The sequence below is a fragment of the Lissotriton helveticus genome, chromosome 5_1, assembly GCF_964261635.1.
Source record: "Lissotriton helveticus chromosome 5_1, aLisHel1.1, whole genome shotgun sequence".
Lineage (NCBI taxonomy): Eukaryota > Metazoa > Chordata > Amphibia > Caudata > Salamandridae > Lissotriton > Lissotriton helveticus.
Genome location: NC_136065.1, coordinates 84,990,434 through 85,005,453, shown reverse-complemented (window position 1 = coordinate 85,005,453; position 15,020 = coordinate 84,990,434). Strand labels below are relative to the sequence as shown.

The window sequence follows — 15,020 nt, the reverse complement described above, 5'->3', positions numbered from 1 at the left end:
CAGACGCACAGACACACCCACTGCACACAGAGAGGAGCAGACGGACAGACGCACAGACACACCCACTGCACACAGACGCACAGACACACCCACTGCACACAGAGAGGGGCAGACGCACAGACACACCCACTGCACACAGAGAGGAGCAGACGGACAGACGCACAGACACACCCACTGCACACAGACGCACAGACACACCCACTGCACACAGACGCACAGACACACCCACTGCACAGAGAGAGAGAAATTAAACTGACCTTCACTTCCTGCATTTCTGAATCATGGCGGCAGCAGCTCAGCTCGGGAACCTCCAGGAAGAGGCCACTTGTTCCATCTGTTTGGAATATTTCACTGATCCGGTGATGATTATTGATTGTGGACACAACTTCTGCCGATCCTGCATCACCCAGAGCTGGGAGGGAAGAGATGGAAACTTCCCCTGTCCACAGTGCAGGGAGATATCTTCTGGGAGGAACCTCCGACCCAACAGGCAACTGGGGAACATGGTGGAAATTGCAAAACAGCTTCATCTGCCCCCAGTGAAGCCCCCGGAGGAGAATCTGTGCGAGAAACATGATGAGAAGCTGAGGCTGTTCTGTGCAGAGGATCAGAGGATGATATGCTGGGTCTGCCGGGAGTCCAAGGAGCATAAAACTCACTCAGCAAGTCCCATAGAGGAGGCTGCAGAGGAGCACAAGGTACGTCTGTGAATATTCAGGGATCTGACAGGCCCGGCTCCAGGAATCTTTATTTGGGTGGGCCAATGGTGTATTTGGGTGGGCCACTGAGTTAGTTGCGTCCGGCATGACTCGCGGGGGGAGGGAGAGGGGTCACGCGGGAGGGGGGGGGGTAATTTAATAATATCTTTTTTTTTAATGTAGCTTACCAGGTGCCACGGCTTCTCAGCTCCTGCCCAGGATGCAAGCAGCCATGCTCCCTCCCCAATGGTGCATAATTACAGTGGCCCTGGTTATATCAATACACCCCAGCAGGCAGCAGTTAATGACTGTGCTGTCTGAACAAATAACTATGGCGTAAACATGTTCAGTTTCGCTGGTTTTGATTGAAAGGGCTTTATTTTTTTTTCCAAGGAAGGAGTACATGATCAAACATTTGGTCTCTCAGAAAAACCATAACACTTTCTGTGGTGACCCTCCTTTGACTGAGGTAACTTAAAAGTTACACTGTGGTGGCCCTAGGGCCCAGGAAACTCGCTGCCAAGGGCATCTGCTGACAAAGCCTATACATTAAATGCCACATCTCAAAGAGATAGGTATGGTGGGGGTTGGTTTCTGGTTAAATCCTGAGTTTGAGATGGGAGGTTGGTGGAGCAGTGAGGATGCCTTGCCTGGCCAGAATGAGTTGGAGTCGGGACAGCCATCCACTGCGAGGAGGGAGGGAGCAAAACCCTGTTTATTGCCCTCATCACTTCCTGTTCCAAGGGTAGTGAAAACTCTGGCCCGTCGTAGCAGCATCTCCCGTGGTGAGGCCTCACTGTCATACCCTAAGGCAGTGGTCTTCAAACTTTTTTGCATGGGGCCCCCCAAAGCAAAATGTTTTGAAGTTGGGGACCCCTGAAAAACTTTATTCCAAGGATCGTAAAACAGGAGAGGCAGGGCTGAGAGCAAAGGCAGAGCTTTTGAGATCATATCATGGACACTTTTTTGTAGCTTATAATCCACAGTAAATGTGAAACATATGATAGGGAAAATCATCAAGCAATAACAGAAATTGACAAAAAACCTGTTCTCTCAATAAATTGGTTCTTGTGAGCCCCTCGCACTCATGGGCCCCAATGGAATTTTATTTTCTGCACTAATTATAGCTGAGACCCTAATTAGCCCCCTACCTCCTCTGCCTCTTTCACAACTTACCGACCATGGCTATCACTCCAATCTTGAAACAGGTTATCCATCACTTTTTTGGTTTTACGTAAGGAAGACCCGGCCCAAGGGCATTGGGAAACTTTAAATAAGCACCATTTACATTACACAAATACAAGTTCATAAAATGTATTATATATATTTTTTTATTTTAGGCACTGGACTATTAAGTGATTTGAGTTGAGCTGACAGGAGGACCAGAACTAGGTTCCAAAGTAGGAAGCTCTTGCCATTAGGACACAACTCCTCCCTTTTAGAAATAATGAGCTCCAATGTGCTGTCCCCATCTTTTCGCAGTGAAGGTGCTCTCATCTCTCTGTGAAACGCCCTGCGCAAAGCTTGACTGGTCACCTTTCTTTTGCTTTTTGCTATATTTGGGTATTAAACCAGCATTAATGAGGTAAAATCAATGCCCAAATAGTTTTTACCAAATGTAAAAATGACAAAGTAGATGCATGACAAAATGTTCTGCATAACCCCACATAATTTTCCTTTTCTTGCCACATAATTTAGTCAACCCTGCCAAATGATTTGGTCCTCCCTGCCGCATGATTCCAGTGACCCTGGCTTTAATCGGCCTCTCATGACACTGGACCCTACGCAACTGATTAAGCAACACACATAAAAGCAGCCGAGGAGCTAATCTATTCTTTATGTGATACCATAGTGCTTTTTACCACAGGCATGGAACGTGTAGCTCTCTAAATACACTAGTTACTATTTCCCACTGTGAAAACCAGGATTCAAATCGGCGACTCTCTGGTCAGACACAGAAATCTGCAGTGATTGCTTTAGATAACTGAGGTTTATAACGTAAGAGTATATTTTTGCAAAATTCGTTCCATTTGCTTTGTTTTTTCATTTACTGTGTGTGCGCTTTTTTTTTAAATATGCAATTATATGAAGATGAAAAAATTACATAGTTATTAGCATGTTGTGTTTACCCTCGAGCCCCGTCTCCCTACTCACTGACAGCGCCCCAGGAAACACTCAGGATTACAGGTGCAAACTTTTTATGCTGTTTAACTTCTGCAAATAAAAGAAGACAGCCTGTGAACTCAACAGATACACGTCGATGCTTGCAGGCGATCTTCATTCACAATTCCTTCCTTGCAGATGCAGTTGTGCCCCCCTGGGAATGCAATGACGGACCCCCAGGGGGGTGTGCACCACCGTTTGAAGACCTGTGCCTTAACGCCAGGGCCGGAGCTCCCACCACATGCTGTGCCTGCTGGCTTTGGCCCATTGTCATTCTATATGTGACAATGGGCCGCGATAATCTGTGCTGGGCTGCGCAGAGGCTGCAGCAGCCTCTTGACTTTGGATCAGGAGAGCCAGCCCGAACACTTGATGGGGGAGGAACGGCTCACATCAGGCCTCAGGCCAAGGCTCCTGTTTGGGTGGGCCAGGCTCATGTTTGGGTGGGCCCGGCCCACCCGGCCCACCCTCTAGAACCGGGCCTGAGGGATCAGAGTCATTTGTTGAGCCTCCAAGGGGCAGCCGGAGAGCACACGCTGTGTGTGAGAGTGTGGAGAGATCATAAGTCATCCTTAGTATAGGGTCACCAGACAGCTTCGTGTTACCGGGACACTACTTTTGCATTCCTGGATTTTGCTTTTTACATATCATTTTCATCTGGTGTGTTGAAGCAATGTCGTCAAGTGAAATTAAACAAGACTACAACTCCCAGAATGCACTATGTTAAATCAAAAACCCTGAAATGGAAAAAAGTTGTGTCCCGGTTGCATAGAGTCATCTGGTCACCCTCCGTGTGTATGCCATTGAGGAGGCTGCAGAAGAGAACAGGGTGTGTCTGTGGGTGTTCAGGGATTCAAAGGGCACCCGAGAGTCCATAGAGGAGGCGGCTGAAGAGCACAGGGTATGTGTGTGGATGTTTATGGATCATAATGCACCCGTGGGCCCCAAAGAGAAGTCTGTGCAAGGAGTGTATGTGGGTGTTCACGATTCACAAGTGAAGACAGTGTAAGTTCCACAGAGGAAGAAGCTGCAGAGGAGCACAAGGTATGTGTGTGGACGATCACGATTCACAATTGAATGCACTCGTTAAGCTTTAGGAAGATACGAAGTATGTTTTGCAGTGTTAAGGGATTAAAATTCACCCTGTGGGTACCATAGATGGTGCTGGCCAAGATCACACAGTATGTGTGTATGTAGTGAGGAGTCACCAGTACAGACACTCTGGGAGTCTCCCTGAGGATTACAAAATATATTTGTCGCTTCAGGGATCAGAGGTTGTGCACTATGAGCCCCATAGAAGAGGCTGCAGAAGAGCACAAGGTATGTGTGTGGGTATTCAGGGATCACAATGAACCCTCTGGATCCCCCACAGAAGGCTGCCCTAAAGCACAAGGAATGATTGTGGGTGGGAGAGACCTACATCGGAAGCTGCACAAGAGCACACAGTGTGTGTGTCAGAGCGCTGAGATCACAGGCCGTTCACACTTTGAGCTACAGAGGCGGCGGCAGAGGATCAGAGGCGTGTGCATGTGTGTTTTGGGATCTCAATCTGTAATGAAAGGATTCAGTGTGGCGGTGCAGTGTGTCGTGCATGGGCTCACACAGTCATCGGTGTCAGAACACGCAATGCAGGGTGTGGCACATGGGCACGCATGGTCATGGCACACAGCAGAAGAGGGACATTAATGCAGGGTGTAGCACATGGGCACACATGGTCATGGCACACAGCAGAAGAGGTGCATTAATGCAGGGTGTGGCACATGGGCACACATGGTCATGGCACACAGCAGAAGAGGCCCATTAATGCAGGGTGTAGCACATGGGCACACATGGTCATGGCACACAGCAGAAGAGGCCCATTAATGCAGGGTGTGGCACATGGGCACACATGGTCATGGCACCCAGCAGAAGAGGTGCATTCATGCAGGGTGTAGCACATGGGCACACATGGTCTTGGCACATAGCAGAAGAGGTGCATTAATGCAGGGTGTGGCACATGGGCACATATGGCCATCTGACAAAGCAGGAGAGGCGGAGCAAAGTAGGGTGTGACATGTGGTCATATGGTCATGGCACTCAGCATTCAAGGTGCAATAATACAGGATGCAGCAAGCAGGCTCGGATGGCCCTCAGACGCTGCAGAAGGTGCAGAAAGAGCTGCAGCAATGCACAGTGACGCGCACAGGCTCACCAGGGCACGGGTGCTGACGACTCCTCATCAATGCAGGTTTCATCAGACACAAAGGGAAGTGCAGGGTCCAGGCGCTAGACTCGCATCATCATTGGGCACAGAGTGAAGTTCTCCTGTAGCTTTGGCCGCATGAAGCTCGCTGGCTTCGGGGACCCTCACAGGATGAATGACCGTCGGGCCGGGCTGCGATCACAGGCTCCTGGTCTTGGGAAGCTCAGAGTCTTCGACCTCCTCACCTCAAGGTGCTGAGCACTGGACTGGGCTCTGGGTGATCAGGACAAGCCCCCCCCCCCTGCCTCCCCCTCTCCCCCCCCGAACCCCCTGCAGGCAGTCCACCTCCTGGGTCCTGCCTCAGCAGCAACAGAGGTCCTTCCTCGGTCCTGGGGTCCTGCGCCTCCTGTAGAAGGGAGGCGGCCATCATTCCCGTCTCTGATCTTCAGCGTTCTCTTCAGTAGAGGTCCTTCCTCGGTCCTGGGGGTCCAGCGCCTCCTGTAGAAGGGAGACGGCCATCATTCCCGTCTCTGATCTTCAGCGTTCTCTTCAGTAGAGGTCCTTCCTCGGTCCTGGGGTCTAGCGCCTCCTGTAGAAGGGAGGCGGCCATCATTCCCGTCTCTGATCTTCAGCGTTCTCTTCAGTAGAGGTCCTTCCTCGGTCCTGGGGTCTAGCGCCTCCTGTAGAAGGGAGACGGCCATCATTCCCGTCTCTGGTCTTCAGTGTTCTCTTCTGTAGAGGTCCCTCCTCGGTCCTGGGGGTCTAGCGCCTCCTGTAGAAGGGAGGCAGCCATCATTCCCGTCTCTGGTCGTCCGCATTCCCTTCAGTAGAGGTCCTTCCTGGGTCCTGGGGATCCAGCGCCTCCTGAAGAAGGGAGACGGCCATCATTCCCGCCTCTGGTCGTCAGCGTTCTCTTCAGTAGAGGTCCTTCCTGGGTCCTGGGGGTCCAGCGCCTCCTGAAGAAGGGAGACGGCCATCATTCCTGTCTCTGATCTTCAGCGTTCTCTTCAGTAGAGGTCCTTCCTGGGTCCTGGGGGTCCAGCGCCTCCTGTAGAAGGGAGACGGCCATCATTCCTGTCTCTGGTCTTCAGCGTTCTCTTCAGTAGAGGTCCTTCCTGGGTCCTGGGGGTCCAGCGCCTCCTGTAGAAGGGAGACGGCCATCATTCCTGTCTCTGGTTTTCAGCGTTCTCTTCAGTAGAGGTCCTTCCTGGGTCCTGGGGGTCCAGCGCCTCCTGAAGAAGGGAGACGGCCATCATTCCCGCCTCTGTTCTTCAGCGTTCTCTTCAGTAGAGGTCCTTTCTCGGTCCTGGGGGTCTAGCGCCTCCTGTAGAAGGGAGACGGCCATCATTCCCGTCTCTGGTCATCAGCATTCTCTTCAGTAGAGTTCCTTCCTCGGTCCTGGGGGTCCAGCGCCTCCTGTAGAAGGGAGACGGCCATCATTCCCGGGTCTGGTCTTCAGCGTTCTCTTCAGTAGAGGTCCTTCCTCAGTCCTGGGGGTCCAGCGCCTCCTTACCCACACCACTTTAGAAAAATAGCCAATATTTATCTGCTTAAAACCATACCAAAACAACAAAAATCCCACATACACAAGTCAAGATATGAGTTTTCAAAGATTAAATCAAGTTGCAGTACTTAAAAAATCAAAGATTCTGCTTGACCAGGACAAAGTACCTTATATGCATTAAAAAATTAAAGTTGATGGGGGGCGGAGCTTGCTTGAGTCAGAAATGGACGCTTGACTCCCGAGCTCCGCTGAGCTGGCGCAATATACTTCAATATCCTTGGCCCCCTCGGCCTCTTAACCTACAACTTGTGGTTCCTTTGGGCCAGGACACATCCCGACGTCCGCCGCCCGACTTTGGGGGCTGTCCGACGCCCACAAACGGAGATCAGTGGAGCTGCGGCCGACCGCCGACGCAGGCCTCTAAGCACCGGCCTTGCGTGATCGAGCTCCCCGGCAGCGTCGCACTGCGTGCGGCCTGGGCGGCCAGGCGGGTCCGCCCGGAGCGAAACAGTGCGGCGGAATCAGGCCGCGACCCCAGACAAGAGAGGTGGACAACACAAAGGATCCAGCATACGGGCACATTTGATAAGGACGGCAGAGGGCCCTCTGGTTGATGACGTGCACCACCGGAGGAAGCTGAGGGCCCAAAATTACGGTGCTGAGCTGAGGAGGGGAGAGCAGACCCTTGCGAGCATAGTGCTTGTGTCTAGGAAGACCGTGCAGAGATAAGCGCCAGAGCCTGGTGCACGAGTAATTTGTGCCATCTGCCATTGCGAGGACCCCATAGGCGAATCACGGACACCTTACAGGAGGCCTGGACTCACCCAGTTGAGTCGGTTAACAAGAGCGGCGGATGCACTGATGGTGATACTGACAAGAAACCGTTGGAACTGGTAATGGTTGTTACCCAGCAGAGACATTAGCGGCGGCGGGAGCGGACCAAGGGCGTTTCCCGCTGGAGACTGGTCGGGCCCGGTGGCCCTGTCTGTCCGATAGCCCGGCACAACATTGGTGATAGCGGTGTCCCGGGGCCGGCCTGGGACCGTGAGAGCAGCCGCCGGTGTATCTAGCCGTGCCCCTCCCCCTGAAGCCTGGGGTCCCTGGGGCGGCACGCTGACACCGCGCCCGCCTGGAATATCCTGAACTCAGTCCAACCAGGCAAGACAGGATTAGATGACAACGCGGCCGAAGACTGGACGACAACATGGGAAAGCAAGCCAGCGGTCAGTCCAAGCTCCCCTTCACGCAGACGCGGTGGTCAAAAACACAGGAAGAGGGTGTGGGGGAGGACGGCGGGCAGCCCCTGGCCCCGGACCAGGAGCAAGATTTAAAAAGCATGTTGAAGTCTATGGAGAAAGGGCTGCAGGAGGGGATCTCCTCTCTAGGAGTGAAAATGGACGTGCTAACATACAGGATGGACAGAATGGGCGAGAGGCTAGATAAGCACGCTGAACATTTAGATATGTCGGAGAGGAGAATCACGGAAGTCGAGTAGGCACAGACCACCATGGACACTGAACACAAACAACTGGGAAGGGTGATGCAGGTTCTTCAGGACAAAACGGAAGATTTAGAGGCGCGCTCCCGACGCTGCAACATACGAATCCTGGGTCTTCCGGAGACCACCCAGACAGGCAGGATGGAGACCTTCGTTGAAAAGCTACTGGTGACATTATTGGGTGCGGAGATATTCTCCAACATGTTCATTGTGGAAAGAGCTCATCACACTTTGGCTGCCCGACCGAAGCCGGGGGCGCCACCAAGGCCAATAATTGCAAAGTTTCTCAACTATAGAGATAGGGACGCGGCACTGCGAGTCGCCAGGGAAAAACAATTGCTGACGTATGAGTGATCTAATTTAGCACTCTACCCTGACTTTACAACTAATGTCCAGGAAGCGAGAAAGCTCTTCGTTCCGATGAAGCGTCAGCTACGCGAGCTGGGGTTAGATTACGCAATGCTCTACCCGGCTAAGCTCAAAGTTAATAAAAACGGACAGACCCACATTTTCACGGACCCAAAAGCTTTACAGAAGGCGCTCAAAGACTGGGCTAAAGACAAGAGGAAAACGCCTGAACGGGACCTGCTGCATGAGGCTACAGGGGGCGGACTAGAGGAGCAGGACTAGGGGTCGAAGCACCACGCTCCTCCATGCAAAGACTACATGGCCCGAGGGACACACAGCTGCCGGCTGGCGAGGCTGGGTAGAGGGCAGAACACTGTGATTTCGATTGTTTATCTTTCAAATTGAATGTCTCGCAGCTACCTCTGCCCACATGTGGTAACCCCTAACATATTCTTGTTTTTTTTTCCTTTGCGGGGGGGGATGGTGGGAGGGGGGCGGGAGGAGACGACAGTCGAATGTACCACAACCTAGTTGGGGGAGGTCCGATGTGGGAGGGAGGGGTGGGGGACATGGGGTTGGGTAGTTTACAGTTTACAGCCATGAGGTGTGACACACTATATTTTGTACTTCAGATACCATGCAACCGTTCTCGGTATACAGATTGATGGAAACCTCAGCTAGACATGGGTGATAGGCAGGAAGAGACCACTGGCCAGATTCGGAAGTGAGTGTTGATCGCACTGACGTGGAATGTGCGTGGTCTGAATGACCATCGTAAGCTACGGAAGGTATTGAATTACTTGTTGAGACATCACGTTGACCTGGCCCTCCTCCAGGAAACGCACTTGCTGGTAGACTCCCCCAGATTGCAAGCCAAGGGACTCCGTGGGCAGAGTAATGCTGCCAACTGTACATCACATGCTAGAGGGGTGCTCACTTGAGTGAACCCAAAATCGGACTACTCTGTAAGTGAATTGAAGGCTGACCCAGACGGCAGATGTCATATCGTGACTAACTGGAAAGGGTATGGATGTTGTGGTAGCCAACGTGTATGGCCCGAACTATGACCACCCTGAGTTTTACAAGACCCTGGCTAAGGAGGTAGCACAGTTTCCTTCCCGGACCGTACTGTGGGGCGGGGACTTCAATATGATCAAAAATCCTGAGCTGGACCGGTCGTGTGGCCCGAATAGTCGACCTGCGAAGGCTGCTAGAGAATTAGACAAGATGCTTATCAGTGAAGATATGGGGGACGTCTGGCACTGCATGAACCCATCGCGGGGAGGGTACACTCATTATTCGGCCTTTCAGGATATCCATACGCGCATAGATTATTGGCTGGCCTCAACGGTACTGCTCTCTTGGGAGTTTAGCTGCCGGGTGCTTCCTCGCACCCTGTCCGATCACTCACCGGTTCTGTTGGGCATATCTCTGCCGAGGAAGGCCCTCCCCCCATTCACATGGAGATTCCCGTCGTACTCATTGCTGGACTCCGTGTTCCGGGAAGAGATGCACGAAGCAATAGAGATATATTTCGAAGCAAATGTAGGGTCGGTGGACAGCTTTCAAACGATATGGGAGGCGTTCAAGGTCTATGTCAGGGGCGTGGCCATGAGTAAACACTCTGGAGTTTTATGCTCGATCTGCCAGAGGTTATCGCAACTGGAGACACAACTGGCAGACTGAGAAGACCGCCTGCAGACGCAGGAGGCAGAGGCCGCCCGTGAGGACATGAAGGGACTGCTTGTGGAATACCAGGAAGAGGCGAATGCGGCGGTCAAACACCTGGGCAAGTATGCTACAGCTCGGACGTATGGTGAGGGGGATAGGCCGGTAAAGGTACTAGCCAACATGATAAAACAACAAAGATCGAGAGTAAGGATCACTGCAGTCAAATCAAAGGATGGGGTCTTGCTCACTGATGAAGAGGAGATAGCGCAGAGGTATCTTGTATACAACTCTGTTCTGTACGCAGCGCGCGCGACGGGTAGTGATGAAGAGGTCGCGGATTATCTTGACCACATCAAACTCCTGGTTTTGACAAATGTACAACGCGAGTTCTTATCGCTCCCTATAGAATTCGACGAGATGCGTGAAGAATTGGGGAGTATGCGAGCAGGGAGCGCGCCGGGTACTGATGGCGTAACAGTCGAATTTTATAAATCGTTTCTGGAACTGCTGCTCCCACACCTATCCACCCTGTTCACAGACATTATTGAGACTGGGCAGATGCTTAGCACGATGAGGGAGGCACTGATCGTCGCCATCCCTAAGCCGGACAAGCCCACGGAGGAATGCAGCTCCTATAGACCCCTTTCTCTACTTAATGTAGATGCGAAAATCTATGCTAAAGTTCTCGCTACTAGACTGGCTCTGCTGACGCCTGAGCTTGTGGCCCCGGAACAGGCGGGATTTGTCAAGGGCAGAAATATCACCTACAACCTACAGACGGTGTTCGGGGCTATTCAGCACACAAGCGTATTTGCTTCTAATGAACGGGGGACCTCAGACTTTAAGATACGACAGGCGAAAGCTTCCTTGACTGAGTTGGAGCCAAAGAAAGGCCAGAAACACAGTCAAAGATTAGACACGGACGCCCCCCGTAGAACCCGTATGCGGGTTGGAATTATCACCGCATTACACAAACAAAAGAACGGACCTGGAAATAGCCTAGAAAAAGTCGTGGGTTACATTCCCAAAACGACGAAACACGTGTCGGCTCTGTGAAAGTTTCCAGAGCACAAGAATAAACTTGAAATTGAAACACAAAGAAAAGAATTCATCTCTACTATGTTGTGACAATTGGTGGAAACACTGGTTTATATGACCTGTATTGAAACATTACGTGTGCTAGGGAGTGGTGTAATTGTTTGAGGCAGTAGCCAATTTAAAGAGGAATAGTTGTTCCCTTTACCTTTTAGCACCGTCCAATAGCATTGCACCAATCATATTGTGATATTTTCTAAGTGGCGGCAGGCAACCTATACCAAACCACTAGCAAGCTTATCTATTCAGCACACGAGACCAGACACGAGAGCGATGGCAGTCTTCCTTGATCTGGAGAAGGCGTACGACTCCATGGGGTGGTCTTTCAAGAAAACGGTATTTGCGAGAATGGGGCTAGGACCGGTGTTTCTGCAGATGATATCGGTGCTATATGCAGACCCGTCAGCGCGCATTAGACTGGTCAGTAAGGTGACTGAACCTATTAAAATTGGTAGAGGAACCCGGCAGGGATGCCCCTTATCCCCGACGTTGTATGCATTGGTCGCACAGCCACTAGCGTGCGCTCTGCGTGAATACCATTCACACCGGGGACTCAATTTCCCCACGTATAAACTAGTTATAACAACATATGCGGATGACACCTTGCTCTACGTACGTGAACCTGAGACGAACCTGGCCCCGCTGCTTCGGGAAGTGGTGAGGTTTGGGGCACTCTCGGGACTGACGGTTAACTGGGACAAGTCTATTGCGTTCCCCCTCACGACAGCTACAAAACGGTTTGAGATGGAGTATCCACTGAGGTGGACCACTGAGCCGGTTAATTATCTAGGGGTGCAACTCCACACTGATGCCGAGACAGTCCTGCGGGAGAATTACGGTAGGGCCATGGACAGATTGGAGGATAACATAGAAAAGTGAATCGGGCTTGGTAGAATCTCGATAATGAAAATGGTCATATTGCCGAGACTGCTCTATTTTTTCATTAATATCCCTATGGTCCTCCCGAAATGCTTTTTTGCCCGCCTCACGACTCAAATGATTAAACTGGCTTGGGCTGGCAGACAGGCGCGAGTACAATGGAAAATTTTAGTGCTCCCATATCAGCTGGGCGGCCTGGGTGCTCCTGATTTTGAATTATATTATCGGGTGGCGCAGGCGGCCCACCTACATCGATGGATACACGATAGGGAAAATGCACCATTTGTTCAGTTAGAGACATTATTCGCTGCCCCACTGCCCCTACCAGCAGTGGTCTTTGACACACCAGACAGGCGGACGGGTTTACTTGACTCGTTAAACTCACCTAGGCATGCCTGGCATGCCCTTCTGCAGTATCACGCAGGCGCGCTGTTGTATTCTCCAGCGATGCCCATAGAGTGGATGTCCTGGAGGGGGCGTGGCTAGCGGCCAACGGAGATGGTGGCAGCCTAACGAGGCTCCCGGACCCACCGCCCGTAATCCGCGAAATTATCCTGCCACAGACTAGGGAACCCCGTGAAACTATCGGGTGACCCCAACGACATATTGCTGCCTGCTCCGGTGCCGTGATACAGCCGTTTCCTGCCCTGAGTGCGATGTACAAGTCCGACCCCTAGCAGCGGACCTGAGGCGCAAGATGGCGGAGGCTTTGTGACCGCCGAGACGCCGAGACCTGAGGCGCGTGCCCAGCGGCCCAATTCAGAGGCCAGGAGTGTGACCAGGGAGTGCTTGGAGGCGATCGCCCGACGACGAAATCCTGTGGCCCCCTACGACCGAGGGAACGCCTGGAGGTCCAGCCTTGGCGCCCCGCTGCCCTGAAGCGACCCCTCCCTGCCCGGGAGGCTAAAATCGAGACCCCGGCGCCGGTGAGGCCTACCGCCCCCGGGGTGGGCGGGCGCGCCCGACCGGCGTGGCGGACCACTTCTACCACTCCGGCGCGGCCGGCGCCTCTTGGGTGGGTGTCCTTCCAGCGCCAGAGCCCCCGGGGCTGAGCGACCGGCGCCCGTGCAGTGCCGTCCTTGGAGCCGGACTGAGACGCCCTGCCCTCGCAGAGGAGCGCTGTGGGTGCTTGATAGCTGGGAGGAAGACTGGAGGACGAGTCGGGCCCTAATATTATGGAGTGACAGGGCCGGGGGGCCCGACTCCGTTGCGACCGTCGGCAGCGGTCTGAGAGGTGAGCCGAGCCTGCCGCATCTTTGTTGGCCTAGAGTGCCGGGCGGGCCGGGGATGATCTAGGGCCCCCCCCCCGCAAAAGAACAGGCTGATCCGCCTGGCCCTCGGACTGGCCGCGAGGTGCCCGGGGAATTGAAGCGCAAACTGGCGGCAGGAGACGACTGCGGACGGCGGACTGCTGCCGGCTTGAGCCTGAAGCGCCTCTGCACGGGTCCCAGGGTCCGGCGGCAGTGAACAACCTCCGAGAGCCGCCCTGACGTCGGCGACCCCCGGGGAGGCCGGTGCAGAGCCCGCGCAACGGTGACTGCCCCAACCCTGCGGGCCCTGGAACTTTGGACCCCGGCTTGCGGGCCTGCGATCCTGTGGAGCTGGCGCCCCGCCACCAGAGTGAGCGGTAAGCAGTGAGTGAGTGCGGCGCCGCGGGTGAGCGAGGGGAGGACCAGTGGACCTGCAGTGGCGGCGGAATCTTGCTCCGGGACGACTGTGGAGCGGGGACAGTGGCACTGGATGGCACCTGGGAGGCCCATGGATAAGAGAGCAACGGGGAAGAAGCGCGGTGCCAGATGCTGAGGAGACTGGTGGAGACCCCACGTATCTCCGGCGAAACGCCACCCAATCTTTGAACCCTGGGATTGAGCCCGACTGGGCCCGGCATCGGCCCTGGGGTGCGCTCTACTTTACACTGGGCGAAAGGGGACAGCGCGCCGGAGGCGAGGAGCGATAGCCCCCGAGACTACTGCGCCCGGCCACGGCCCCCAAGGCCTTCTGCAACGGGGGTGCGACGCCTGACTGGCGTTCCAACAACAGGCCCGAGTGGAGCCTCGGCGGCGAGCACCGTCAGGGCACAACACACCTGGCTCTGGAACGACTGGCTCCCTGGCATTGAGATCGGCTCCCGCTGGAAGGTGCGGGTGAGTGTTTGGAGGCCCGGGGGGGGCGGCTATAGCGATCTCGGAGAAGAGAGGGCTGGGCTGTTGCATGGGGAAGCCTGAACTAAGCGGGGAAGAGGACCTGGCCGCAGCTGAGGGCCATCACTGAGAAGGGTGACCACGTGTACCCCTGAAGGGGAGGGGCACGTCCACGGCAGCTGAGCCACTAGGGCCCCTGAGAATCATCGACCACTGCCGACGGAGAGGTCCCAGACCGCGCAAACTGTGAGAGCGGACCGCCTGCCCTGACTTGCCTGGACGGATCGGCTGGTGCTTCGGAGGCGTGATGGGGAAACCGCGGGGGCCGAAAGGAGATGGGGGCCAGACCTCTGAGACTGTAGAGGACACACAGCAGCCTCAGTCGGAGTTACAGCTGATGCAGGACAAAATCCTCGAAGCTATTGCGGCCACAAAGGACGCTATACACCAGGACATTGCTCAGGTGGCGACGGGGCTAGGACTCCTGAGAGCTGATCATGGGAAACTGGCCGATAGGGTCAAAGATGCGGAGAATCTCCTGAAGGAAATTGGACCGGAACACAAGGCGCTAGATGGAAGACTCACGGATGCCTTAGACCGAATCCAAGCACTAGAGCGAAGAGCGGAAGACGCGGAAAACCGCAGCCGCCGGAACAATGTGCGCTTAGTGGGCCTTCCGGAGAAAAAAGAGGGGACGGACATGATGGGTTATTTGGACACCTGGCTGCGAACAGTGGTGGCCCCAGAGGGTCTCTCCCCCTTCTTCACGCTGGAGAGAGCGCACCGCGTCCCTGCCAGGCCCCCGAAACCGGGTCTGCCCCCCCGACCGGTGGTGATCAAA

At 54.0% G+C, this 15,020-nt stretch overlaps 1 protein-coding gene across 1 annotated transcript in view; it reads left to right on the top strand.

The window, feature by feature from the left end:
* Positions 1 to 215: 215 nt before the first annotated feature.
* LOC144754169 (E3 ubiquitin-protein ligase TRIM39-like) overlaps positions 216 to 15,020 on the top strand; it is a 159,980-nt gene continuing 145,175 nt past the window's right edge. The window contains exon 1 of the mRNA XM_078641750.1: positions 216 to 698. Coding sequence (XP_078497876.1) covers positions 282 to 698 — 417 coding nt within the window. The 5' untranslated portion in view covers positions 216 to 281. The remainder of the gene's footprint in view (positions 699 to 15,020) is intronic.